Source organism: Oryx dammah, unplaced genomic scaffold, assembly GCF_014754425.2.
Source record: "Oryx dammah isolate SB20612 unplaced genomic scaffold, SCBI_Odam_1.1 HiC_scaffold_5, whole genome shotgun sequence".
NCBI lineage: Eukaryota > Metazoa > Chordata > Mammalia > Artiodactyla > Bovidae > Oryx > Oryx dammah.
In genome coordinates this window covers 16,351,352-16,378,336 of record NW_024070189.1, presented here as the reverse complement: position 1 = coordinate 16,378,336, position 26,985 = coordinate 16,351,352, and the positions used below count along the sequence as shown (strand labels likewise).

General features: G+C 39.4%; 2 protein-coding genes across 6 annotated transcripts in view; both read right to left on the bottom strand.

The window, feature by feature from the left end:
• Positions 1-26,985, bottom strand: part of MCTP1 (multiple C2 and transmembrane domain containing 1) — a 565,543-nt gene that overhangs the window by 67,105 nt on the left and 471,453 nt on the right. For all 5 annotated transcript variants that reach the window (XM_040241502.1, XM_040241504.1, XM_040241505.1 and 2 more), the window contains one exon: positions 11,660-11,713. In XM_040241502.1, the coding sequence (XP_040097436.1) occupies positions 11,660-11,713 (54 nt within the window). The remainder of the gene's footprint in view (positions 1-11,659; positions 11,714-26,985) is intronic.
• Positions 1,896-2,183, bottom strand: LOC120863269 (60S ribosomal protein L35-like). The gene has a single exon (XM_040239395.1). It carries the CDS (start codon positions 2,181-2,183, stop codon positions 1,896-1,898), a length of 288 nt encoding a protein of 95 aa, XP_040095329.1.

Below are 26,985 nucleotides of genomic sequence, written 5' to 3'. Positions count from 1 at the left end.
CATTCTCTGTTGTACTTGATGGATATTCTTGCCAAGTTACTTAGGTCAATCCTTTCATTTAAATTTTTGTCAGCTCACCTGCCACTCTGGAAGAGCACGTGGGAGGCAATATGTGTGTGTCTACTTGCTAGGTCGCTCAGTTGAGTCTGACTCTGCAACCCCACAGACTGTAGCCCTGCCAGGCTCCTCTGTCCATGGGATTTCCTAGGCAAGGATACTTGAGTGGGTTCCCATTTCCTTCTCCTGAGGATCTTTCCAACCCAGGGATCGAACCTGCATCTCTTGCGTCTCCTGCATTGGCAAGTGGATTCTTTAACACCGCACCGTGGAAGACAGACAGCTACCTAAGGAGTTCAAGGCTGGAGAAGGGCTTCCGCAAGCTGGAATGAGTAACAAAGCTTTCCAATTTGTTTACAGGTAGGAACCGATAGGCAGCTGGAGTCCTTAGATAACCCTTTCAAAGCTAATCCTGCCTCGGATGACCTTAACATGCAACCATGAATATTTGATCCTTTAAAAAAAAAATGACAAAGCATTAACGATGCAGACTTGACAAAGCATTAACGATGCAGACTTTTCAGAGCATGAACTCAACAAGAATTTTGGAGAATTCTAGGAATCTCACTATGTCTAACCCTCATCTAATAAAGCCACAGCAGCTCCCATTTTATTTGTTACTGTTTTGTTCTGCCAAGTGAGAATTTCAAGAACTTATTGCCATGAAACTGAAAAGTCATAGTCAAACAGATGTCAAAAATAACAAGCCTATTGCTGTGTCAAAAAAACCACTCCATAATTTCAATATCAAAGCCAAACATCAGCATTCTCGTAGAATCTTACTTTTGAGCTGAATTAAACTTTATTTTTACTTGAAAAATTTGCATATATCTCAGGTGTTTGAGGAAAATAGGCATTAATGTCAAGAGAAATGTGGTGAAAGCAACAGAGATAAAACTTTAGAAAGATACTTTATAGTCTCTGGAAAATAATTCAATTTCCATTGCAAAAAAAAAAAGGCACAAAAAGTTATTTAAATATGTGTTGATGTGTTTTCTTCTGGGGAGAAAATCCACAGTTGTCTTCAGATTCTAAAAGGCTCTGTGACCTAAATAAGGCTGGTATCCTGTGTCCCCATGCTTTGTGGAATGAAACATTTTAAGAAACAGAATGAATGTTGTGAGGAAGTGGATTTCCTCTGTTGAAAAATGAAGTTCCCCACGGTTTGGTGTTCCACTCACCAAGGAAGAAGAATAATAATACTTTCCTAAATAGGAAAGTAACCCACTGCACTAGAGATGGGCTCTAACTCACTCTCGATTTGGACAAGCTTTCTGAAATAAAAATTAAGGCAATTTGAATAAAAATATTTGTTTTGTTAGATTCTGCTTTTAGTTTCCACATTAAATGAAAAATCATATAGCCTTATTTATACAGCACAGTAGGACTAAGATAATAAGGAAAAATTAGGAACTCAGATTTAGTGCTTTTTGAGAAGTATAGAAAATGAAGTTTGAAGTGTTAGTTCCTACTGCTGCTGTAACAAAGTGTCTTAAACCTAGTGGCTTAAACAATGTAAGCATATTACCTTACAATTCTGCAGTTCAGACGTTGAAAATGGGTCTCACTGGGCTAAAATCAGGATGTAGGCAAGGCCACATTTCTTTCTGGAGCGTCTAGGGGCCTTTCTAGTTTCTAAACGCTGCCCTACATTCCTTGGGTTATGGCCCCTTCCTCCACCTTCAAAGCCAGTGTAGCCGCTTATGTCCCTGCCCCGCCCACCCCACTGCACTCCCGCTCGGTGTATGCTTGATTCAAGCCAGCGCTCCAGCTTTGCCTGTGTGTCTCCGGGTGGTGTGTCTTCTGTGGCTGCTGCTTCAGCTGCTTCTCCACGGTCTTCAGAACTCCCTGTTGGTGTTGAGCCTGGGGTTTAGGGCACGTACTTTCTTGGGCAGCAGATCCTGGGGCTTATGGAACTTCCTGAGGTTTTCTTCCTGAGTCTGGTTAATGACGGTGAAAATAAGGGCAGTGAACTCGTGGACAGCGCAGATCTTGGAGAGCTCGGACCACGTGTCGCCTGTCACTTTGGCGATGGACAGCTGGGAGAGCTTCCGCTTCAGGCGGTCCGGATGATTCAGCAGCTCTTCCTTCTTGCTGGGAAGGTTCTGAGCATTGGTTCTGGCCATAGTTGCACAGTGGCTGCCAGCTGCTACCCACTCTGAGGGTCTCTGCCACTTTTCAGGACACTTGTTATGTTGGGCCCACTCAGATAATCCAGGATTAGCTCCCTATTGCAAAGTGAGCTGATTCGCAACCTTCATTCCATCTGCCACTTCATGCCTCTTTACAATGTAGTGTAACAGATTCTCAGGTTCTAGGGATTAGCAGGGACCTCTTAGGGGGCTATTATTCTGCCTACCACACAGCCCCTCAGCTGGTATGATGGGAAAGAGCTGAAAGTGAAAGAGAATAGTGAGAAGAAAAGGAGACAGAGGTGTAAATAGCCCTTGTTAGCTTGGATGGTATGTTTCCTGATTGTGCTACTATAGACCATCCCTGAGATCATTTGCACCTATATTCTGTTTTTTTTCCCCCTGGAAAACATTAAGGGAGGGTAAAGATGCGATATTGGAAACCTGAGTGTTTTGCCCTGGCTTTACCACTGACTGTCTACATCACCTTTGGCAATTCACTTAAGTTTGTATTAGAAGCATAGTTTCCTCTTTAAAACTAGGAGAGGCAGGGAGGGGATGCACTGGGATGTGCTGAGTGTCAGGGGCTCAAAGGAAGGGAGCTCTCATGAAACTGCAGGGGTTCCAGCAGCCCGCAAGGGAGTCCTGGGATGAGAAACACCTGGGTGCCCCTGGTGCTAGAGGGCCCTAATCCCAGACTCCTGCTAAGGACTCTGGTCCATGCCCTCTATCAAACAAAGCTCAGGCATCATGAACACCTCCCCTGATGCCCTGCCCAGGGTCACCTTGGTATGGAGCCTGGCTCCAGGGTCCAGCCGGATGTGCTGGACAGACTCTGACCCAAGGGCTGTCCAAAGAGGCAGCCCCTGAGAAGGCCCATGGGGTGGGGGGTGTTGGTGCACAGGCAGAAAGCCTCCGACCTTCCAGGAGACGGAGGCCCAGGGCAGCAAGGCAGCCTTCTTTTACCTGTCTTGGGTATCCTCCAGTTTCAATCTTGCTATGATTCTAGATGGAAGGAGAGCCTGTTCCTACTGACTCGAGGTCACGTGTCTATCTGCTCAGTGGGTCCAGGCACCAAAAGGAGGAATGGGTCCTTTCTCACTTATTGCTAATTTTATCCTTATTTGCTCTTCTCCCCAGGAGGAAGCAACAAGGGTAAAGAGCTCATTGGGCTCTCTGCATTCTTAACCATCCCTCATAGCAGAGGTGAATCAGATAATAAGCAACTGGAGCATATTGTGTGTGAGAGTGTGTGTTTGTGTGTGTGTGTGTGTGCACTCAGTCATGCCTGACTCTTTGTGACCCCATAGCCTGCCAGGCTCCTCTGTCCATGGAATTCTCCAGGCAAGAATACTGGAGTGGGTTGCCATGCCCTCCTTCAGGGGATCTTCCTGACCCAAAGATCAAACCTGAGCATATTATACTATGACTGTAAAATATATCTCAGTTTATACCTCTGGTCTAAGATGTTTCCTATCATCTTTGAAAGGCTACGTCCAAGCAGGCAGGACTTCCTAATTTGTTTGCTGCAAGATAGTTATATCTGGTTGTAGCAAAGCAAGGAATGCAGAAACTGCTCCCTTTTTGCTTTAGAGCATGGGTGGGACTAGATGGTTGTATTAGGCAGAATTCTATGATGGCTGTCAAGATTCCTACCTCCTGATGTATATGTGATATATAATCCCCTGCCTTTGTTTGTGAGGGGGATTTGGGAATATGACGGGATAGCCATTGTCATGATTAGGTTATGTTACAGTTGACTTTTAAAAGGGAGAGTATCTTTGGTGGGCCTGACGTTATCAGGTGACCCCTTAAAGCAACAGGGCTCTTGAAGAAACGTACTTGAAGTATGAAAGAGAGTTGACACAGGGAGATTCTCCACGGACGGATATCAAGATGAGTGGGGCCATGGCAAGTAGACACTAGGAGCAGAGAGCCAGCAAGAAAGCAAGGCTTCAGTCTCCTCACTACCAAGAACTGAATTCTACCAACAAATTAAATGAGCTTGAAAGTGGATTTTTCTGCAGAGTCTCTAAACAAGAATTCAGCTTGACTGATACTTTGAATGTGAGACTGGGCAGAGAATCCAGTTGAGCCATACCTGGACTTCTGATCTACTGAACTGAGAGCTAATAAATGTTTATGGTTGTAGCCAGAAATAAACTCACATACCTATGGTCAATTAACCTACAACAATAGAGGCAAGAACATACAATAGAGAATAGATAATCTCTTCAATAAGTGCTGGGGAAACTGGACAGCTACTGTAAAAGAATGAAATGAGAATAGTCTCTAACACCATACACAAAACTACACTCGAAATAGATCAAAGACCTAAATGTAAGGTGAGACACTATAAAACTATTAGAAGAAAACACAGGCAGAAAACTCTTTGACATAAATTGCAACAATACATTTTTGAGCCACCTCCTAGAATAATGAAAATAAAAACAAAATAAACAAGTAAGACCTAATTAAACCTAAAAGCTTCTGCACAGCGAAGGAAACCATTAACAAAATGAAAAGACAACACACAAAATGGGAGAAAATATTTGCAAATGAAGCAACTGACAATGGATTAATCTCCAAAATATAGAAACAGCTCATGTAGCTCTATGTCAAAAAACCAAACAGTTCAATAAAACAAATAGGCAGAAGATCTAAATAGACATTCCTCCAAAGAAGACATACAGATGGCCAAAAAGCACACGAAAAGATACTCAGCATCACTAAGTACCAGAGAAATGCAGATCAAAACTACAATGAAGTATTCCCTCACCCTGGTTAGAATGGTCATCATCAAAAAGTCTAAGAACAGTAAACGCTGGAGAGCATGTGGAGAAAAGGGAACCCTCCTACACTGTTGGTGGGAATGTAAATTGGCACAACTGCTATGGACAACAGTATGGAAGTTTCTTAAAAAAAACTTAAAATAGAACTATTATATGATCCAGCAGTCTTACTCCTGGGCATACATCCAGAGAAAACCATAATCTGAAAGGATGTTCATTGCAGTACTATTTACAACAGCCAAGACATGGAAACAACCTAAACATCCATTGACAGAGGAGTGGATAAGGGAGATGTGTACGTGTATATAATGTAATGTTACTCATCCATTAAAAAAATGAAATCTGCCATTCGCAGCAACGTGGATGGACCTAGAGATTGTCATACTAAGTGAAGGAAATCAAAAACAAGTATCATACGAAAGCACTCATATGTGGAATCTAATTTAAAAAGATACAAATGAACATATTTATAAAACAGAAACAGACAGATACCAAAAACAAACTCGCCAAAGGGGAAACAAGGAGGACAGGGATAAATCAGGAGCTTGGGATGAACACACACGCACACACACACACACACACACACACAATCTGTGTATAAAGTAGATAACTCACATGTTATCTACTCATACACATGCGATGTGATGAGTTGGACTGTAAAGAAAGCTGAGCACCGAAGAATTGATGCTTGTGAACTGTGCTGTTGGAGAAGACTCTGGAGAGTCCCTTGGACAGCAAGGAGATCCAACCAGTCCATCCTAAAGGAAATCAGTCCTGAATATTCATTGGAAGGACTGATGCTGAAGCTGAAACTCAAATACTTTGGTCACCTGATGCAAACTGACTCATTGGAAAAGACTCTGATGCTGGGAGGGATTCGGGGCAGGAGGAGAAGGGGACGACAGAGGATGAGATGGTTGGATGGCATCACCAACTCAATGGACATGGGTTTGAACAAGTTCTGGGAGTTGGTGATGGACAGGGAGTCCTGGTGTGCTACAGTCCATGGGGTCGCAAAGAATTGGACACAACTGAGCAACTGAACTGAACTAACTCACAAGGACCTACTTATAGCACAGGGAACTATACTCAATATTCTGTGATAATCTATATGAGAAAAGAATCTAAAAAGGAATGAATATGCGTTTATGTATAACTGAACCATTCTGCTCTACACCTGAAACTAACACATTATAAATTAACTATACTCCAATATAAGGCTGTATATTGTCACCCTGCTTATTTAACTTATATGCAGTGTACATCATGAGAAACGCTGGGCTGGAGGAAGCACAAGCTGGAATCAAGATTGCCGGGAGAAATATCAATAACCTCAGATATGTAGATGACACCACCCTTATGGCAGAAAGTGAAGAAGATCTAAAGAGCCTCTTGATGAAAGTGAAAGAGGAGAGTGAAAAAGTTGGCTTAAAGCTCAACATTCAGAAAACAAAGATCATGGCATCTGGTCCCATCACTTCATGGCAGATAGATGGGGAAACAGTGGAAACAGTGGCTGACTTTAATATTCTGGGCTCCAAAATCACTGCAGATGGTGATTGCAGCCATGAAATTAAAAGATGCTTACTCCCTGGAAGGAAAGTTATGACCCCCTAGATAGTATATTAAAAAGCAGAGACATTACTTTGCCGACTAAGGTCCATCTAGTCAAGGCTATGGTTTTTCCAGTGGTCATGTATGGATGTGAGAGTTGGTCTATAAAGAAAGCTGAGCACCAAAGAATTGATGCTTTTGAACTGTGGTATTGGAGAAGACTCTTGAGAGTCCCTTGGACTGCAAGGAGATCCAACCAGTCCATCCTAAAGGAGATCAGTCCTGGGTGTTCATTGGACGGACTGATGTTGAGGCTGAAGCTCCAATACTTTGGCCCCCTGATGCGAAGAGCTGAGTAATTTGAAAAGACCCTGATGCTGGGAAAGATTGAGGGCAGGAGGAGAAGGGGACAACAGAGGATGAGATGGTTGGATGGTATCACTGACTCGATGGACATGGGTTTCGGTAAATTCCAGGAGTTGGTGATGGACAGGGAGGCCTGGCGTGCCGAGGTTCATGGCGTTGCAAAGGCATGACTGAGCGACTGAACTGAACTGATACTCCAATAAAATTAAAATATTCAAAAACCCAGAAATCTTATTTTAATATTTTACAATGGACTATTGCTAGCCTTAGTAAATAAATATTTTAAAATGTTTAAAAAGCCTCTAAGTTTGTGATAATTTGTTATGAAGCAATAATACTAACAATAGTAATAATACCACTAATAACATACTACTAATAAATTTTAAAAACAGTAAATAAAATTAACAATACATACACATAAAATACTAATAATACCAATAAGCTAATACAATGGTATTTCAGTTAAACATAAAATAGGATTTTTTTTTTTTGTCTCCTGTTTTCCTGCCTTTCTCCAAAGCTTTGATCTGTTTTCCCACCATGAAGTTATTTCACTGACTATAACTAGAAAATGCCGTTTTGTCCGATTACAATCTTGTCTCATACCACTTATCAGAGTTATCTCTTCCCTTCCCCCTCACGGTTGATTTGAGATGCAGAGATGTACTCATCTTGGGTATGTTACATACATGTAGGGCTGCAGAATCAAGCCAGAAAACACAGATTTTGAGAATTAAAGCAAACAATCTGTGTTTTGAAGTAACTCAGATATGTTTCCTTCATACATCTAGTTATCTTGAAACACAGTAACCTTAACATCATGGCCGAAGAAAAAAAGAGAAGCACTGTAAGCACACACGTCTGAACATTTAAATATCTTTTATTGATAAACATTTTTAGAATGCCATGCATTTGGATCTCTGCATTTCCTGAGGAAAACCTGCAGTCTATCTTCTGCTTCCTGATGTTGCAGGTGGATCCCATTACAAGGGTAGGACACACCACGGAAAGCATGCCTAAACTTTTAAAGCTACAAAACAGAAAGCTGGTCTTCATTAATTAGGTGTCAGGATTATGCAGACTGACCACTGTATTATTACGCATAACATGGTGAAAAGCCCGATTATATAGTTTGTTGATAGTTCCATGTAGGTAATTTATCTAAGCCTTATTTGCTAAGATATTCTATTAACCACAAAGGCAGGATTTGGTATCAGGTAAGAAAATCACCCTGTGACTTTGTGGTTGATGACTGAAAGAATGCCTTACCACAACGGGAACTGAGAATGCAATATGGTGTCTTTCTAACTTTAAATTCAAGAAAATTTCCACCCCCCAGTATAGCTTAACCTGGTGCTAGGCAGATATAAGTGGAAATATTACCAAGTCAGTGATTCATAACTGAGACTCACCATTGCAAACCCATATTCTCTGCCTTTGTGAAAACCATGGAATTGGATTAAGAGAGAGGCCATGTAATTTTAGATTTAAGCAAATGTGGACAATGGATTCTAGAATGAAGGATAAATCTGAGCATCACAAACGCTCATCTGAATAATGATTAGCTGCTTTAATAAAAAGGAAGAGCTCACACACAAAAAACCTCAAAGTCCATAATGTGGAAAAATCTCAGGATCTGGGATCTAGGTAAATCATGATTTTTTTGCCTTTACAATTTTACCCAAAGTCTTCCCAGGTGCCAAAGGCAGCGCTAAAGAAAAGCTATCACGAAACTATTATGTTAGGCCATTATCATCTTTGCCTCAATCTCTTATACCTGTGTCTATGCCAGCTATATAATTATGATGAGGGAAAACACTCCAAGCTCAAAAGAAGGGAACAACTTTGGTTTCTGCTCACACGGACCTTGTCAAGTAGCCAGTGACTTGTCCTTTCATTGTGAGTGACTAATATCAATGCTGGCTCTAAAGAAAGACACTTTTCATAATCGTCCAACAATCTGCTAAGTGAAAACATATGGATGGGCTTAGGCGAAGCCTGCCAGGGGTCTTTGTTGAATGGAAAACAGGTGCTTTCATTCTGTGCCACGTAATACCCCATTTACCCCCAAGTCCAAAGGTTACAGGACTAATAGCTGCCTTGTGGTAATCAACGAAAGCCAAGACACTAGCCCTGGTGAAACATCTGGGACATATTTTACATACTTGCAACATATGCTTCAGGTTCAATTAAAGTGAGGCTTTGGCACATTTATTAATCTTTTTTACTTTTATCCTATAAGAGGACCCACTGACCTGACCCCACTATTATACCATATGAAAAAACAGAGAAATAATGAGAGTTAGAGGTCAGTACCTGCTCGTATGGCAAAAAAACACATTTGTTTTCTCATGAAACTCCATTACGCATGACTCTATACACAAACTTTAAATAGAGGAACCAATGAATTTTTCAAAGTAGGAAATTACCCTTCTCCCGCTCAGACACTCTGATAGCTAAGACTTACAACATTTACCACTGCGAGAATCAGCCGAGATATAGAAGCTGGTAAATAGAAACTTGAAGTATCCTTTCATATTTTCATTTATCATAGTAAAAACTTTATATTTCCAGAATACACTCTAAGATTCTTCCCTCTATTATTCAAGTCCCTAAAAGTCTATTGTAAATTATTACATTTGAGATTTTCTTTTTGTTCAGATATGTTTTTTATATATCAATTGTGTTATGAGTGAATAAAAGCAAAACCCTCTTATATATCACTCAAATAAAGGGGTGGATTTATGAAAATCAGCTCACAATCCTTTCATATGGAAAACACCACTGTTTTTTGGCATCCTATGCAGAATAGAGGTGAATTCATAGAGTTATTTAAGCACTCACTTTAATAAACTTAAGTAAACTTCAGTCAACTTTAGTAAACCAGATCTGAAAATGTGTTAGAACCAAGGTGTCAATTCCAGACAATCAAACACCGCATAACAACAGATGCCTCTCCTGAGATTTGAGTTGCCTTCCACCATGACACCTTCTACTTGATATCTGTTTTGGTAAGGTGGTTAACCAGGTACGCTACTGGTTTTCCACAAACATCTTCTCTATTAAAAAAATGACCACAAAGGGAGATTAGTGTATAGGATATCAACAAAGTGGCTAAAAAAATACAGGTTGACTTCAAGCAGGGGCATTGAAGTACCAGACTTCACTAAGGGTTTCCATTTATGAACATTTCTTGGGAGACACTTGCTGCTAGGATGGATCTTTATGGTGGCTTTAATAATAAAGCAGCAACAAGCAAGGGAAAAATGGCCATAAATGGATGGCAGCTCAGTGTTTATCAGCAGAGGAATGATGATTCAGAGCTGGCGTGCTGAGTTAAAATACAAGCTCTCTACAGCTCCACAACTGACCTTAACGATAAATCATATCATTTATTGCCAGGAGAGTATGCTCATGTTATTCAACATTAGAAACAAGCACATATGTGTTTTTGCAGAAAGGAGATTTTTGTTAATGCTTGAGGATGTTGCTAATGACTAAATGATATCCAGAAGAAACATTTTACATAAAAGCGCTATCAATTTTAAAATGTTTGAAATAGCAGAAGGGAGAAAGAATGTACTTGGAGAAAGAAGGTACATGTGTGTGCTTGTGTATGCATGTCTATTTTCCTTCTAGCATTGAATATGAGGGAAAAAAATCATTCAGGAAGTTCACTAATCACTGTGAATTTTTTTTTGACATTTCCAATGCTTGCTTTCCAGCACACAAATTCTTACACTGGGATATAAGTGTACATCTCTACTGGAATCAAAAAGGGCATAAATTAAGATACACTGTTTCTCTCCTTCCTTCAAAAAATTTCAGTGCTTTACTAGAACAGAAGTCAGACAGATTCAGTGTAGGTCAAAAATCAGGCTTTGTATGCCGAACAATGTGGTCAAAATGGATGCTCATTCTCACCCCTCCTCCCAATCTCACCCTAAGACTTTTTAGCTTTTAGATGCAGAAATGCCCAAAGATGACGCTATAAACCATCATCAGTAGTCTCCGTGACATAGAAAGCTGTCCTCCTGACTCCAGGTACTGCTGCAGCGGGGCAAGGTCATTCTGGTTTCTTTCTCTACTTGTCCCCTCTCCCCAGGGGACAACCAATTCAAGCTGTCCCAGAAACCAGCTGTTATTTACTGTGGTCACCATCCGCAAGCCAACCAGCAATTGACACACGTGCCTCTCTGCACAGACTTTTCAGACCAAGGAACCGTAGGGCTGTTTCCAAGTCTAGACCAGGGGCAGTGAGCATTGGGATTATTTAAATGCCCTCCAGAGCCCTGTGTACACATGTGTTCATTTGCTAAGCAATTCTTGGAAAATTACAGATGACGATATCCATGTTTAACACACACAGGCTGCTATTTTTTCACGTCTCTCTTCCCCCAACGTGTAGCCTGATTTGTAATACTCGAGATAGGACAAATTTTTGCCCTTCAAAAACAGTTGTCACTGCCGTTATCTTCGTGAGAGCTATCAAGTTCCAGACAAGCTGAATTATTATTATTATTATTATTTTTTGTTCCTGGCAGAAAAATATTTGACCCAGCTCTGGACAAAAGCGAAGACGATTTATAGCCCTCTCTGCCTCTTTGCAACACGCAGTGGCATTGTTAGGATGATAAACAGCACTGTCCAATTTTCTGGACTCAAAACACTTCAACTCCTTTTTTAACTGTCTGTGAAAACAGCATCATGTCTAAATTTCCCGTCCCCAGGTACCCGAGTGCTGGGAAGGATAATTACCCTGTCATCTTTGTCATCTTCTTCTTCCTCGTCCTCCAACATGTCCTCCACTACCTGCAGACAGAAACAGAAGTCATTTTCCTGCTTTTTAAGAGAGACAATTTTGTTCTGTCATTTGGAACCTTTTGGAAATGAAAACTTTATTAACATTTGAAACAGAGGCACTGAGAGGGAATCTTTGATCTAGAGGCAGGGATTAGGAAAATGCTATGCATTTAATTGATGAACGCCAGGGACCTGAGTCCCCAGTCAGGGGAACCCTATTTGTGTGAAATGTTCTGTGACGACTTAAAGAATCGGAACCATGCATAAGGTAAACCAACACTAATTTGAAGGATGCTTTAAATCAGGAGATTTCTTTTCTTTTTTTTTTTCCACCTACTCCACTGTCTATATTAATTAGGCACTTTAAATTTGGAGCTAGATAACTAAGCAGAATACAGATCCGCTATTTCTAATTTACTTGTCACCAAACCCTAAGATAAAAAAATTGTCATTCATTGATTCATGCTAGTGATCTATGGCATAAAACTAACAATATCTTTCATGGCTCCAGTTTGAATTCTGATGTATAAATGTCAACTCTTGACTCTCTCTGAATTACCTGTCCCTTTTGTGGATTACTTGAAACTCTAATGTTTTTTCTCTGCGATTTTACACGTGGATTATGTTATGAGAATGGACCTTACTACTGAAAGAAAATGAGAAATTCATTCAATAATCAAGTGTGTATAATACATATATATCACCCATAAGGACAGACATGCATACATATATTTTTTAATGGCTCCTGGTTCATCTTCTTCAGCAGAATGAAACAGTCATTTTGGATTTGCTAAATAATTTCCTCTTGCCTGGATCAATACATAACTGCAGGCATTACAAATGAGACTTCACCCCATTTCAGGTGTTTTATTATGTTTTTATATACACACACTTCATGGAAACCAAAAATTTTACAACTTTGAAGGGAGTTATTCAGCTATGTGCCAACTTATGATTGCATTTATGCCATTTAACATAACTTTTAATTCTTGTGGTGCTTTTATCTTTTTATCCAGTATCTATATCTCTGAATAAATTCAATAAAATCATGGTCATCAAATATTCTTAAACCTTTCTCCAAAGCTCATAACTTTAGAAGACAGAGGTAGCTAACTCTTCCTTCACGTGGCTTTATGATAGACAGAGGCATATGCTATAAATGAAAATTTCAATAATGAAGAATACTAAACAGAGAGTTACATAGACTGAAGTAACATATCAGGACCCTTAGGTAGTCCAGTAATTTTTCTCAAATATTTTAAAAGCATCCACTGATTTAAAAGAAGGTCCCAAACACAAACTTCTAGTTCTCATGAACTAAAATATAATGAAAAGCATTTGACAAACTGAGAAATTGTTCCTAATTTACTATCATACTTTAAATTTTCTATTAAATGGCCTTTCATTTGGACATTCAGCATTTCAAAAGAACCAGAGTAACACAATGTGCTGTTTCCAGTATCGGGGAAGAGTTTCCACTTATTTGGGAAACATCTAAAGCAATTCAACCTCAGCAAGAATGAAGGACTCTTGACATTCTAACTATACTCAGTCACTCCATAAGCATTTATTACAAATGCCCCTGTCCAAGGCATATGGCACTAGTGATTGTGGAAATACAAAGACGGATAACACAGATACTTCATCTCAGCCCTCAAGAGGCTTAAAATCCAATAGAATTTAAATGGGGGATATGAGAGAGCCTTTCATGTTTCCTTTTAATTTCCTGAAAATTTGAAGCATGAATATTGTACACACATAGGCAACAACAGTGACAATGTGTAACTGAGGTGCTGTATCCCAGGGTATTCCACACCGGGTCCTTTGTGAGGGAGGTTGATGCAGGAAAAGCAGTCACAGTATTTCAGTACATTATGTTGCCATTTCAGTACATTATGTTACCAAACACCAAGTAGCTAAACTAGAATTCAAACTCGGGTTGTGGGTTAGCAGAGCCAGCTCTTAAACTCTGCCCAGTTCAAAAACCAAAAAAATTAAAAAAAAAAGGGTGGGGATGAAAAGGAAAACAAGAGAAGGACTGATCTAACCCTTACATGACCTTTTTAATGATTCTAATTTTGTAACTCTAATAAAATGATGTTTCAAATGTTAGGTTTATATTAAGTAATTTTTAAAGGTTGGTCATTACTTATTTTTTAAAAAACTATATATATTGAGGTATATAATATGATTATTTGATGTATATCAGATTAAGTAATTTTCCCCTAAAATTACCCATGTAGTCATATATGAAATATGAAATTAATATACTTTTATTCTTGTACATAAAAAAATCAAACAATATTTTAGATAGTTATTGTTAAGACTGTATTATATGTCTCTCCTCTTCAGTAATGATTATATCACACTACAGATGCAAGCCAGGCAAAATGGTGTCAGATTGGGCCTGCTGCTGCTGCTGCTAAGTCGCTTCAGTCATGTCCGACTCTGTGCAACCCCATAGACGGCAGCCCACAAAGCTCCCCCGTCCCTGGGATTCTCCAGGCAAGAACACTGGAGTGGGTTGCCATTTCCTTCTCCAATGCATGAAAGTGAAAAGTGAAACGGAAGTTGCTCAGTCGTGTCCGACTCTTCGCGACCCCAGGGACTGCAGCCCCCCCAGGCTCCTCCATCCATAGGATTTTCCAGGCAAGAGCACTGGAATGGGGTGCCATTGCCTTCTCCACAGATTGGGCCTAGCAGTTCGTAATAAGTATTCAAGAAATATTTGTTGATAGACTGAACAGAGAAATACATAATCTATGCTTCATATCTTTGAACAACTGGTAGAAGGCCTGTCCTGGTAGAAGGCCTGTCATTAATTTCATAGAACTCAACTAGCTCACCTGCAAAGACATTGAATCAATGATGCAGATTAATAAAAGCAAATATTCAAAGTGTATTCAAATATTCAAAGATTTGCCAGGCAAGAGAAAGCATGGATATTTACCTACTATTTCAAGATTTGGAGTTCTCCAATATCTTCAAGTTAATTTTCCAAAATTAAAAATATTATTGAACCAGGAAACAAACCAAGAACTTAATTTACACATTTCACAAGTCAGCTGCAGACCTTATGTTCAAGAACACCTCAAAAGAGGTCTACAGAATCAGACCCTTCATTTGCAAAACCCAAACAGTTCCCACCCTGCACGAGTGGGTAATTGGCTACGCACAATTGCTCCACAAATGTGCAGCCAGAACCACCCAACACAACCATTTGCCTTTACATTTGGCAGCAAAGTGCTGTGTTCAAGAGAGGCCGTTGTGTTGCGTTGCAGCCCCCAAGTGACGGCTTTTCCCCTCCTCCAGTGATATTTTACTGTTACAACATAAACATCTACAAGTGAGGATGTATAATACAGATGGTTCCTAGGGATGCCTTTTAAGTGGCTTCAGAATGTATACCACTATCACATTTTGCTCAGATGATGCTTACTTAAGGTGCCTTGGAAAATGGAGACAATCATACCCCACAGCATTGATTAGGTATCCAATGAGATAATGTATTAATATTTAAAGTGCTCAGCACAATACCTGTACCAAAGTACTTAAAAAATGTGTATGACTAATAAAAATAGAAAAGACATCCAGTTAGTAATACTTAAACATTGATTTTTGGAAATTAAATGATGCATTTATTTTCCTGGACAAAAATATTCAGGGTTTTGAATGACACATATAATTTGGATTCATATTTCACTGACAGTAAGAAATGCATAAAGGGGCACAGGTAGAGCTGTGGATAAAGATTCCCAATTAAAATGATAATGGTTTCACAACTCACTTTCAGGCTTTAAGAGTCCAAAGAAACAGATGACTTTGACGGCAAGTATCTCAGAAGCTAGACTGTGCTCTAAGACAAGAGCCTTGACCAAACGTAATGAATACAGAAACTGCAAACTGAGCTTTTAAAAACAAACCGTATATATCACTGAAGTGCATTCAATGATTGCACAAAACTGCAAAGTTTCCCAGAGAACTCAAGTAACACCTACTATTTAGAAAGAGAGGGCTGGGGTTTAACACTTAACTAAGGAAAACAAATAAAATAAAGAAGTTCCGGTCTCAAATTCTAGTTCTTTCCTCTGCAAATAAAACCAGGTAAGGACTACATAGTTTTGTTTTCATGTATACAAAGTCCAGTTGCCCAAAGAGTTGTCAGCAATAATTTAATAGCAACACATCTGTAGGATTTCCTTGAGAAAAAAATGAAGAGTGACAAAAAATGCATGTATTAGAAAAGATACATTTTTGCAAAGTTGGGATTTTTTTCCTCTTTTCTTGAGGGAGGCTATCTCAGATTGGCTCTAGAATTCTTTTTTCCAAATTATACTTTCTGATACCTTCCTTGAAAGCAAGTAGTATTAATCAAACAAAGGAAGGGCACTAGGGAAATCAGAAAGATGTAATGCAAGCAGTTAAAAGTGACATGACCTTCTGTAATGTCGCTCGTCACAGACTTATATGCCACACAGTGGAGGAAGGTCTTGAAAGAAACTGATTCTTGGTACTATTCCTTGGACGTAATACTAATAAAGATGACATTTAAAAAAACACATGTAGACAGACCCAAATGCAGCATTCTAGCTACCTGACAGCCAAGGGATAAGCAGATCACACTATTTGTAAAAGCATAATATTTCTTCTTTCATAGTCCATATTTGCTGAACATTTGTCATTAACATATAACACATAATATGTGGCTGTTTATTGTAAAAAAGCCATTTTCAAAAGGGACAACACTGTGGAACCTATATATTTTATACAGTTGTATAGATGCTCTATTAATATGACTTTTAATGATAATTTGACACAACTAAATGCTTTATAACTTGCAAGGAAATAAAATTTTATTTGGCTAAAGATGTTAAAAATGATGCTGGTAATCTGAATAAAGGTAGGATAACTATGTTTAGAATTATTCCACTAGACAAAGATATATAAGTGGGCGGCGGTGGGGTGGGGGACCAGCAAGAAAAAAAAAAAAAGATAACGAAACAGTAGAAGGATGAGGGAAAGGAGATTCAGGTAAACTTCATTATTAAAATCATCATAAGACAGTGGATCCTAAGTACTGCTTTTTAATATTAATTCAGGGTGCATGGTATAAAGCTAAAATGATTTTTAAAAGAAGGGGATAAAATTTACACCAATAATTCTTTTTTTTTTTTTTTTGTCTTAGAAACCCAGGCAAATAAGTAGACACGGTACACCAATAATTCTTAAAACACGTTGTACTATAATTTTTTCTAGGCTAAAGTCTGCCACTGATTTATATCTCTTTAAACAACAACAACGAATCTTGGTTATATTACCTTCGTAAGATAAGTATTGAGTACCACAGACCAAAAACCCTGGAAGGCCAAAGCTGACACAAACCAGTTTCTTTTGTATGTTTACTTTTCCCCTCAGAAATAATCCTTGAATTAAATGGATGTTTTGCTATGTTCAGAATGAAGAGTTGCACAATTCAAATTGCCTTACTCTAAACGGTCTATAAAAAGGCAACACATTTAAATTAAAGAAGAAATCACTACTGTCCAGATGTGCAACTGCGATGTTAAAAAATTAAAGAAATTGTCACAAAAGAAAGACATTTCCTATTTAATTTCATAGTCATAGAACATCCAAATGTGTACAGATGCTTATATTTGGGTACATTACAAACTAAATGCTTATTTCCACCCTAGAGATACAGAGGAATTTGGGTAGAGCAGTTTGCTTCAACATGGTCTAGAGTTCATTTACATCATTTCACGGGTACATAAACCAAGCAGAACATGCATTTGTGTGCCAATGGATGTATTATATGTGCAAATATCACATGAAATTATTGAAAGTCTATGAATTGAGAAGATGCATATAACCGCTCAGATTATTTCAGATCACTTAAAAGCACCGGAGGTTAGGCTGAAGACTTCCTTGGTCAATAAGATTATTACAGGTGCGTTTGCATTCCCATTTTCACCACAAGACACCTGTACCTCTCAAGATTTCTGAGAAGGAACTTTTGCAAAATGAATGGTGCAATTAAACTGTATGTATAATTTACTCCACATCTGAAGGAATAATACAACCCATAAACAGGTCTGGAATATACTGTTTCATCCAGCCTATCTCAAAAGCAACTGCATGTGTGATGGCTGCTTAGTTTGATTCACGCTATTAAGGATTTGACCTTGGAGTATTTCAGCTACAGTAGTCATCAAGATAACTGAATCACTAGATGTAATAATAATTAGTGTGATAGGCTTGCCAGTGAAGCTGAATATATTGCAATACAAAAGAAAGCAGACTAAAAAGAAAAGCATTATTACTTACTGCTAAAAGACTTCCTGATTTTTACGGAGACACTCAAATACAATTATTTCTTCTTGCAGAATGCATTTCCTTGGCTCATTCTGGGAAGTGCCATGCTGTAATTTAGTCTGATTCTTAATAGGAAATGTGGCTTTAATGTGGCTATCAGATGACTTTTGATGCATGCCACTGATTACATACAGCCTGTATTCTGCATCATCAACAACAGCATTCTTATTTGCAGTATAATATGCTTTGCTGTAGGGTGCAAGGACAGTAAATTTACTTTACTGGCCAAGAGTATGTAACCTTTTAGTTTTTAAGTGTCAGCTTAATATGCAGAAAAACCCTTCCATTCAGAAATGCTAAATACAGTATAAATTCTATAATCAGTATAAGCATCTTAAATGAATTTCTTTTCATATTTCCTTCTTGGTATTCTTAAATGTTCATTCTTATGCTTACACAAAGCACTGTGAACAGATTTCTAGTGTTTATTTGAACTATGTCTCCATCTAAAGGCTTCACAATGTAATGTATTTTTGCTTGCAGGGAAAATTCTAATCTTAGCATCTTTAGGATATTGCATATTAATTTGATTGAGTAGGGAAAAATAGGCCAACTATTAACCTGCAATGTGCTTTTTAAAAATTAATGCTTTCCTGAAGCAAAATTTTTCAGGTTAAAAATTATACAAAAAAAAAAAAAACTACAAAACTGAATTGTTTAACCTGTTTTTTTCAAATGAAATGAAAAACTAGCTAGTCTTATTACTGATCTATTTTATGAAAATTTAATATTTTCAAAGCAAAACATTTTTGCTTATTAATAATAGATGGATTGCAAATCAAAAAGAAAATTATGTGCTTTAGCCTCTCTCTATAAAACCAAATTTCCATTCCAGAAACATAGATTTATAACCAAAAAAGGCACAATTGTACATTTTTCAGATTTCAGAAACAACCTTAGGAATTTTTAAATATGCCTAATAAAGAGACCACATAATCTATTTAAAACATTTTCTGCAAAGCAGAAAGATGGAGCTGCTATGACGTCCAATCTTTTCAGGTATATGTGGGAGCACTAGAGATGCAATAGGCAAGAAGTTCTTTACAGGTAAGTGTAGCAGATATAAGGGGAATGCTACACTTTGGTAAGATTAGGTTCCTTTAAAGAATAGAATTTGAAAACAAAACAAAAAATTTCTCTTGGAGATTAATACAAGCAAACTTTTGAACCATACTGCTCTGTTAGGTTTGATTACCTTAAAAAAAATTCACTGCTACTGCCAATTTTAAGCACTATATTTGGGAGTAGTAGAGGAGGTGAGGAGAATAGGTGGACATTTGAAGAGAAAAATATTCTGATGCTAATTTGATTTTTCTTTTTCTGTTTTTTTTCCCCCTTTGTGCCTATAATATTTTGAGGCCTGAGGACATTATGCCAGAAAGTCTAACTTTAAAAATGGAGCATATTTCGAATGTCAAAAAAATCAGTCAGAAAACTTCAGTGTTTTTCTTGTATCTCTTTTCTATAAATAATAATGATAAAATATTTTTTATCTTTTTGTAAAGAATAATCACTTTACAAAAGACAGCCCATGTGGGTTTAGACCTGCATTGGAACTGGAAAGAATGTCTGTGGTGAATGGTGAATTGTAGCACAAAAGCCTGAATGAAAAGAATGTTCGTGAAACCTCACACAAAACCTCCGTAACCGTTTTATCATGAGCTTCCCACAATATAACACAAGAGCTCTATATTCTAGGAAAACCTTGCCTGGTCCGCTTATCATTTCGGCTTTATGTAGTGTACTGTGTGATTGCTAAATTAGTGCATAATGTATTTATAATATTTATAGTACCAACATTTAGTTAAATAACCTTTATGTAAGATTTATGTTGATTTTTTTTATTTCTCATTTAATGGCAAATTATGAAGAACATGTTTCATAAAGATAATTCTCCATTTAAATTCATCAGTCCATTAAATATTAAAATTATGTTTCTGATGCAATCGAGAACAAATTTGTCCAGCTTCAGTGATTATTTGCACTCATAAAAATTAGGCTTGATTAATAAAATTTAAATGCTTGATTAAGTTGACATTTTCATGTTCTGTTCTGATTTATTAAAATTAGTCCCTGTGCCCAGGCCTGGTATGCTAGTGGGCTTACCTTTCTCCTTCTCTTAGTCGACATCCAGAGTGAGGCTGTTAGAAAAGAATATTTTGCTTTTGGACTCAGTGACGGTTTCAGGGAAATGCCCTGTTCTTTGCTCACAGTGCAGCTGGCCTTTGTCTTTATGCACTGTGTGTGGTGGAGATTTGGATTACAATAATCAAAGAAAATGTTCCTTTCAAAAATCTATGGATATGATCTGTAAAATGGCATGCATTTTTGGTATTTTTGTAAAATTCCATTTTTAAGAAACTTTTATCTACAAGAGATCATTTATATTTCCTCATTAGCTTTTTTTGTTGATAAAAATACAGTTTTTATTTTTGTGGGCCTTGCATATACATAGCAGGGGGATTATAAACAAATCTTTCTGCGGCAATGTCACTGTCTTTGTCCACAAGTTCAGAATCAGGAAGGACTAACGGCCACGGGAAACCGTTCTCATCAACAGGTCTTACTAGGGAACTCTTCAAGAAATGTGGTTACCTCCACCATATTTATGTTCAGTAGCTCAGTCGTGTCCAACTCTTTGCAACCCCGCGAACTGTAGCCCGCCAGGCTCCTCTGTCCCTGGGATTTTCCAGGCAAGAATACTGGAGTGGGTTGCCATTTCCTTCTCCAGGGGATCTTCCCGACGTAGAGACTGAATCTACATCCCTACATTGCCGAGTGGGTTCTTTAATATTGAGACACCCAGGAAGCCCTCCTTTAGGTTACTCGCTTCTATACCCACACCAGCTTGTACTATTTTAAATATAGTCAGGTGTCTAATTATCATTTATTGAGCACTCACTATATACTTTATACTGTCTCTTTAATCCTCACAAGATCTCAACAAAGGTAAGTATTCCCATTTCACTGGTGAGGAAACTGAGACGTAGGGAAATGAATAAATTCATACAACTAACAGATGGAAGGTCTGAAATGTAATACCCTCTCTTCATAATTTCTAAGTTTGGACCCTTAACCTCTACCAGTTATAAAGGGGCAGTGGCAACCTTCTATTTTAAGATGTTTCTGCTGTTGCCCATGGGAGTGTAACCTATCTGGAAACTATGTTTATGTGAACTGTCTTTCATTTAAGCATGTTGCCAGAATATCATTATTTTTTAAAAAATAAGTGATATGGTATTTTCTTTTTCTTGTATGATGAAATAAATTCAATAAGAAAATGACAGAAAATGCCCTTGAAGGTCTATTTTGGTTTGGTTACCTACAGGTGTTATTCCAGTTCTATGAACATAAAGGTTTTAAAATTACATGCTCTTAATAAGCTTTTCTGATGCAATACTAAAAAATAATGAATACAAAACTCTCAGGGTTATTGGGCTCCTAATAATTGTTCTGCCTTATAAACATTTTCCACAAGCAGATAAAAAGACATGTCATTGGTTTCTACTTTTAGTTTGATAATTTAACAAACTTGTCATTTCTTGTCACCTTTCTGAACTAGGGACAATTATTCTCTGCAAATATCACAGGAAACCTTCTGCCAACACCACCCCACCCCACAGGGCATGATACAAACAGTCATGGGGTTATGAGTCAGCCAGGAGGTGCTTCTGTGAATCCTATATCTTATCTCCCTCACCATACTGTGTCAAGGAGTTTTGGCTACCTACAAAGACGAGTGTATAGAATCATTTAGAAAGAACCCACAGGATATCACTAGAAATAGATGGGAAAAACATATCCATGCTGAGAAGTGACACCCAAACTGTGGATATTCTTTTTTGTCCTCTCCTAAGTCGCATTCTTCAATTACAGAAATGACAAAATTGCAGGGGCAAACCTTTCGGAAAGGGCACAGAAATAATAAAACCATTTGGTTGACAAAGAGGTGGATGCTTGGGCTGGACACTTTGGAAAACCATTTAGATGGTAATTCTTTGGATCCATAGGAGACTTTGGGGCGACTTTAGGAAGTTGATTTTCTAATGAGTTCCTGGGAATCCAGGAGTCAACTGAGCTTCAAATAACAGAAATCCAGCCATTTGTAAGGGTGAGATCTTCAGGTTTTCTTTGGGATCACTGAGACAATTCATTTGGTGGAAAAAGAGCTGGGTTTTAGGGCAGAAATCCTTGATAGGAATGAAGAGTAGTATCTTTTTATCTTGTTCCGTTCTTATATGCATCTCTGGGGAGTCTGAGCAAGGTGGGAGTGATTCAAGAAATGAGGGGGCTACAGGATGAGAGTTGACTGCCAGTGCCCCCCAAGGCAGCTACCGCTACCTTTAAATTCTAAGCATCTCTCTTGAGTCCTGACAGAACTAAAACAAAAGAAGTCTGCCTTCTAGAGAGGAGACTCTCTAGTAAATTGATTTTTAAGAATAGAACTGTTTTCCTTTACACCTCTTGCTATGTGAACTGACACGTCACGGTCAGGTAGCCCTCACCTTCTACCATTCTAGAGTTTTACCTTTCCACTTTGAAGGTGAGCTGCAGTTTGATAATAGAGTAAAAAGGACGGACGATACACTGAATAATTAAAAGCAAACATGGAGCTACTGAGTAAAAGGGACAGACTAAAGGTGGAATGTAAAGAAAGCTGAGCGCTGAAGAATTGATGCTTTTGACCCATGGTGTTGGAGAAGACTCCTGACAGTCCCTTGGACTGCAAGGAGATCCAACCAGTCCATTCTGAAGGAGATCAGCCCTGGGTGTTCTTCGGAAGGACTGATGCTGAAGCTGAAACTCCAGTACTTTGGCCACCTCATGCGAAGAGTTGACTCATTGGAAAAGACCCTGACGCTGGGAGGGATTGGGGGCAGGAGGAGAAGGGGACGACTGAGGATGAGATGGCTGGATGGCATCACCGACTCGATGGATGTGAGTTTGTGTGAACTCTGGGAGTTGGTGATGGACAGGGAGGCCTGGCGTGCTGCGATTCATGGGGTCGCAAAGAGTTGGACACGACTGAGCGACTGAACTGAACTGAACTGAAAGGTGGAATAAGAGCTGTGGCCACAAATGTGTGGACCTTTTCTTTATCTATGCAGGACATACACACACACCTGGGATAATCTAAATGTCTCTTGGCTGCACACATCTGCATTTCACATACAGACCTCCATTACTGCAATTATCATAGCTACAGATTCCATTTAGCTGTTTGTTTCCCTCACTAGACCACAAACTGGGCAAAGACCAGGTCTTTTTTCCCTTCTCTCTCTCTCCCTTTCTTTTCTTTTCATTGAAGTATAATTGATTTCCTGGGACTGGCTCTTAATCACCTTTGAACAACCTGCTAGCACACTGTCTGCAAAAGTTTAGTGCATTTTGTTGAATGAAAATTATGAAAATTAGACAAGTTTTGATGTGGAAGAAAAACTGAACTAAAATACATGGTATTCATTCACTAAATCTTTTTTGAGCAACTACTGTGCTGCTGTGACTTGCTCTGTGCTGGGATTAGATGCACAAATGGAAGATACCGTTAGAACAATCTGGAGCAGGTGAAGAAGACCCCCAGTGAGGTTTTTTTTTTTTATTATTATAATAGAGTGAGGGGAAAACAGGAAATCAGAGTGTTTCGTGGTAGGGATGGGTTGATGGGGGCCAGGGGTGGGCAAGAATGGGTAGGAAGGCAGAGAGGGCTCTCAGGGAGAAATGATGAAGATAATTGGTGGTTATCCAGGCACATACACATAAAAATATTAAAAGCTTAGTGAGTGGCACATTAGTATTAACTCCCCCAAATATTCAAAATACATATACTCTGACCCAGAAATTCTCCTTTGAGGACTTTTCCAAAGTACATTACCAAGGACCTGCTCAGAGATCTGTTTCGGATTTTTGTTCACAGCATTCTTTGAGATGGCAGAAACACTGGAAATAAACATTTCCAAAATGAGTGCCTAATTGAGAAAAAAATAAAGTATTCATATGGCAAAAACTATTTAGTTATTAAAAATCCTGTTATTTTCCAGCAATTTGAGGTAATCTCAAAGTAGGTGTGCTAACACTGTCTTTAATGTGATCCAATTTTTTGTAAAAAACAAAATATATATGACAAGAAATACATCTTATATTCATAAACCTATTTTTTAAAGAAAATAGTAGAAGCTATATAGAGAGTATATCAACTATTTGGAAAAGTATTGATACAAATATACTTGGTTCCGGATACTGCTGTTGTGGGCCCGACCACCCCAGCCACACTGGGTCGTTTTCTCTCAAGACCATGGACCCCACTCCCATCCTTCAATGCTCCCCTCCCCGCATGGCTGAAGAGCCCTCCTTGAACCTGCTCCTCCGCTGTGCTCTGGGGCCTTGACCCGAACACACCTAGGCTGCCATCTGCTCATCAGCACCAACAGGGTCCCCTCTAAGCTCATGGAGGAGCTGGAGAAGCAGCCCTGGAGTGAGTCGATCCCCAGAGAGCCAGGCCCTTGCGAGGGACTGCTCCCACCTCTCTGCAGGCCTTCTGAGCTCAACTCCTTCAATGTCTGGCTCCCGAAGCAAGGACTTCAAAGGTTCTAGCCACCTGTCCTGGCACGGTGCCCCAGGTCACACCAGGTTGGCCCACTGTGCTTCTGCTCTGGTGCCCACGGGGCTCCCAGGCACAGCGGGAGCACCTCCACTAAGTCTGAGTGCACACGCCTCCCTGGGCCACGACGTCTGTCCCACCCCCACACACTCACTACCTGTGCAGAAGCCAGTGCCTTACCTTAGGCCCCAGGATCCCCATCGATACAAAGAGAGACGCATCCTTCCTTCCTTCTTCAACTTCTGTTGTGTTATCTGGACCAAGCCCTTGCCCTCCCCAGGCCTGAGGAATGGGTGTGTTGCAGGAGAAACTGAGAACACAGGTCTGAGAGCCAGTTGGAATTGGGTTCCCACCCTGCTGTGCTGTGTGAGCATTTGCCCATGGCAGAGACTCTCTGAGCCTCGTTCTCCTGCTCTCCCAAGTGGTGAATGGTTCCTTTTTAGATGAAAGAGATGAGAAAAGAGCATTCCCTACTTGTGCTCGCTACCTCTATCTTTTTGCTCATGAAGCACTCCATTCTCAAAAACAAACACACACACACACATGCACACACACACAAATGATTCTGATGGAATATAGGGGAGATAAAACTGCAGCTATGGTTTGGGTGCTACTCTGGTGTTGCCAGGGGATGACGGAAGATGAGATGGTTGGATGGCATCAACGACGTGATGGACGTGAGTTTGAGTAAACTCTGGGAGTTGGTGATGGACAGAAAGGCCTGGTGTGCTGCAGTCCATGGGGGTCACAAAAAGTCAGACACAACTGAGCGACTGAACTGAACTGGTGGCTCAGAAGTAAAGAATCTGCCTGCAATGCAGGAGACACAGGTTTGATCGCTGGGTCAGGAAGATCCCCCTGCAGGAGGAAATGGTAATTCACTCCAGTATTCTTGCCTGGAAAATTCCACGGACAGAAGAGACTGGCAGACTGTAGTCCACGGTGTTGCAAAAGAGTTGGACACAACTTAGCAACTAAACCACCACAACAAATGGTTTGGGTGGGGTGTACACGTGAAGAATCTTTCTTTGACAGCCTTGAAGATATTATGGAAAGATAAAAGTAGCAGAGGGAGAAAAATCAGCATTTTGTTTTAGAATTATCACCTTCCTACAAGTCTTGAGGTAAGAAAACAAGCTGTGATTTTGGGGAAAGTTGCCAGAAAAATACAAGTCATCCAGTGAAATTGGAATTTCAGATAAATAATGAATATTATTTTTGTATAAATATCTCCTGTTGTTTATCTGCAATCCCGATTTAACTGGGCATCTGTATTTTTATTGGCTCAATCTGGCAACCCTAAATTGGGAACAATTTCAGAGGCCTTCAGAGGGTGGAGTTTTGAGGAAACTTTGCAAAGTAGAAGGAGGGCATGGTCATCTACTGGGAGGGAGGAGACACAGAGTGGGGGGAACATTTGAGAAGAGTGGAAAAAATGTGCAGATCCTGCGGGGGGTGTGTCCAGAGCCTGTGAGGTGATGGTCATCAGGGCACAGGGCACCAATCTGGACAGTGAGTGATCATCTGGTACATCTAAACGGTTGTGCTTAGGGGTCATAAGTGATGGCATTTTTTACTGACACGCGATCGGTGGTTGGTTTCTTTCTGCTTGTGATTGTGCTGGAAAACTAGAGGTCTGGTACTTTGCACAATCCTCCTCATGTTTTTGCAAGCTGGTGACCTTCTTAAAAATTTGAGAAAATTGTTGAAATAAGTAGGAAAAAGAAAAGGATGAAAATCTATTTTCAGATGTGTTTACAGGCTGCATGACTCAGTGCTGCTTCTGTTAAGAGCAAGTACACAGTCTTTTTGGTACTGAGATGCAAACGCAGGAGGCTCTGATCCACGCTACTTTCTGTCAATGATAAAGCCCTCATTTAAGTACCAAGGGTCTGACCACACACCCCAGTGCTTTTTCTATGGAGTACGCTCCTCTTAGCTCAGCTCTGGCCAGTCTGTTTAGATCCTGTTCGGAATATTTCACATATTCAATGGTCTGCTTCTTCAAATATTCCACCCTGGACTTCTTTGGAGCTGAGAGTACTGGCTGAGAAAATAATAAATGAGTTTGATTTATAGGAAGTCAGGTCAAACAGTCAGACGTCTCTTTGGTGGTTTGTATCTGGTGGATGGTTCCCAGTTATCCAATCAACAGCACTTATGGTAGCAAAGAAAATGCTCTCCTTACAAGCTTTATTTCTAGACATCAATGTTCGGGGCCTAATTGGAATAGACCCAACAACAACAAATATATTCAGTGCTCTTCTAAAGGGGAAAAGAAGCGTGGAGGGCTTTGCCATGTGGTGGAACT